Here is a 2,437-nt window from a genome sequence, read left to right on the forward strand (position 1 = left end):
TTTTTAAAAATGTGGGTCTAGGAGGTAAGGAGGAAGACCTTGTGGGTGGTAAACAGATTTTAGGGTCATCTCCCCCTAATGACGCCCCTACCTCCAAATAACTTTTTTTTCCTGAAAATAAGAGTCTGACACTACAACCCATATCATAGAAAAGTATTCGTGTCATGCACTAACAATCCGCCCTACACACGACAATATACTTCCTGGCACTAATCACTGCGGGCAAATGTCCTTTCGACTCCCCTCCGCCGACGCCAGATGGGCGGGGCGAACTCCGGCCAAAAGGCTTATCGAGACTGTAAACCCAAGTCCCAATGCCCCAAGCATCTCGTGTATAAGATATGCTTACGCTAAATACACCTAAAACATTTTTTGTTAATAAAAAAAAAAGTTTAATAAATAAGATTGGGTTGATATACAAATCAGAAGAGATTAGAGCTGCTTGTTTTAATTTTAAATTCATTTTAAAATTTTATCGGCCAATATTTTAGTCCGTGTCGAGGAACGCTCGCCCATTCATAAGCTCAACATGAAAAAACGAATTCCTGAAAATTTTTAAAGAAAAAAACTTTTCCTTTGTTTGGCTTTTACTGCTCTTTTTGTTGCGTAGCGAAAAGTTTTTTCCGGGATGTTGTTTCTTTTAACTTATCGTATATTATTAAAACAAAAAACGGGAAAATATTTTGTTTATTCATGGCCGTGCGGTTCACCACTGTCACTCTTACTTTTCTAAAATTTAAAAACCCTTTTACCGCAGAGTGTGGAATTAAATTTTTATGGCAAAAGGTGAATATGTAAAATTTAGTCAGCATTCTGTAGATGATTCCATTGTATTGAATTGTCTCTCCTCGTTCTTTTTTAACAATTAGTTGGAAAATTAAGGTTGGATCGGCGGATCAATGAGAAATCTGACAGAGGCTGCTCAGTTGGCAGGCCGCACAACGCTCTTATTCCTCCGCCGACTTACCACTTACCTTCTCCTCCATGTCGTAACGTACTCGTTACCCCACGAACAAATCTGAAATCAACGTTTCTTATCCCTTTATCCATTCTACCGTTTCGAGGGCTTCGTAGGGAATCTAAGGGAGAGAAAAAGGAATATTTCGATCGCGGAACAATACACAGAGGGCGGACTAGCTGCACTTGTCACCGAGGAAGACATCTTGGATAGTGTCGGTGCCCGCTCTCGCTCTGGAGGGTTTTAGGTCGAAAAAAGTCCCCTTTTTACCCCCGGATTTCTCGCCTCTTTACCCCTTAGCTCCACCTCCACCGGCAAGATGACACAGGCGTTACCCATACGGTTTCAGGAGCATTTACAGGTTGGTTTGAAAGTTTTGTGTGATGATAAAAAAAAGGGAACGAACGCCCACGACCGAGGGGGAGTTTTTAAAGCTTTCCTTCATTACTTCTCTTGCCCCCTGTGGACGGAATTCCTGCTCAGGTGGGGTTCCTGTGCGTGGAATCGCTGATAAAGTCGAGAGAGAAGGTCCCCCAAAAAGCCGGAAGAAGGCCCAAGGACAGGATGAGGTCACCCGGTGGTATGTTTACGTGCGGGGCCCCGAGCCGCCGTCAATTCCGGGCGCGGACGAGGCCCAGCTGGCCCTCGGGCGCCCAGGGCCACGGCTCGCCCTCGAGGGGCCCCCAGCAGCCCTCTCCGACCCAGGAGTGTCCACTTCCAAGTGTCCAAGTTCTCGCTGGCAGGAGTGAGTGGTCGGGTCACGTGACGGTGAAGGGTTCGTGCGGGAAATACCTGGGCCATTTTCTCCATTTTCTCCTCGTATTTCGCGCTGGGGAGGGCTTCTCGCGGCGGCGAGGGGGTTCCGGCGAGGGCACGGCAAGGCTGCCGGGATGGGGAGGCTGTGGGTGCGTTTCAGGTGAGTGCAGCTTTGAAAGGTGGGCTGAATACCTGAATTGCAAGCTCTTATCAGTCTCCGTATTATTGAAATTCCTATGTTATGAGTCACTGTGCACAGGGGGAGCAATATTTTTACATCAGTTAGTAATTGAAAAAGTGATTATTCATACTGCTTTACAAATTAATGTTATAAGACATCTATGTATGTTTTTTCCCTCTCTTTAATTTATTTACTTGATACAAGTGGTTGTGCGTGTGAGGTTGGTTTAGTTAATGCATCAGAGTACAAGTGGTTGTGAAACAAAGTTGAGGTGGAGGTAAGTATAACAAGATGGCAGGAGTTGGGGAAAAGGTTTACGTCACTCAACGAAGCTCATTTATTGATGTTGCATGATAGGAAGGTTTTGGCTATAGTAGGTATGTAGGTTTTGTTAACTTCATAATAAATCATTTCCATCCTGTTGAATTTGTGTGGTGGAGATTTGTTGTCTTTGCCAGAGGCCATAGTGATGGCAGGACTTGAGTTGGTCAGAGGTTCAGGAATTAATAGCTGTCCTTCCTAAGATATCATTGTTAAACTTC

General features: G+C 44.9%; 1 protein-coding gene across 1 annotated transcript in view; it reads left to right on the forward strand.

Moving 5' to 3' along the window:
- The first annotated feature begins 1,210 nt into the window (after positions 1-1,210).
- The window catches only part of LOC119587100 (clathrin heavy chain 1-like), a 68,528-nt gene continuing 67,301 nt past the window's right edge, over positions 1,211-2,437 (forward strand). Inside the window, 1 exon segment of the mRNA XM_037935848.1 lies at positions 1,211-1,319. Coding sequence (XP_037791776.1) covers positions 1,278-1,319 — 42 coding nt within the window. The 5' untranslated portion in view covers positions 1,211-1,277.

The sequence above is a fragment of the Penaeus monodon genome, chromosome 22, assembly GCF_015228065.2.
Source record: "Penaeus monodon isolate SGIC_2016 chromosome 22, NSTDA_Pmon_1, whole genome shotgun sequence".
Taxonomy (NCBI): domain Eukaryota; kingdom Metazoa; phylum Arthropoda; class Malacostraca; order Decapoda; family Penaeidae; genus Penaeus; species Penaeus monodon.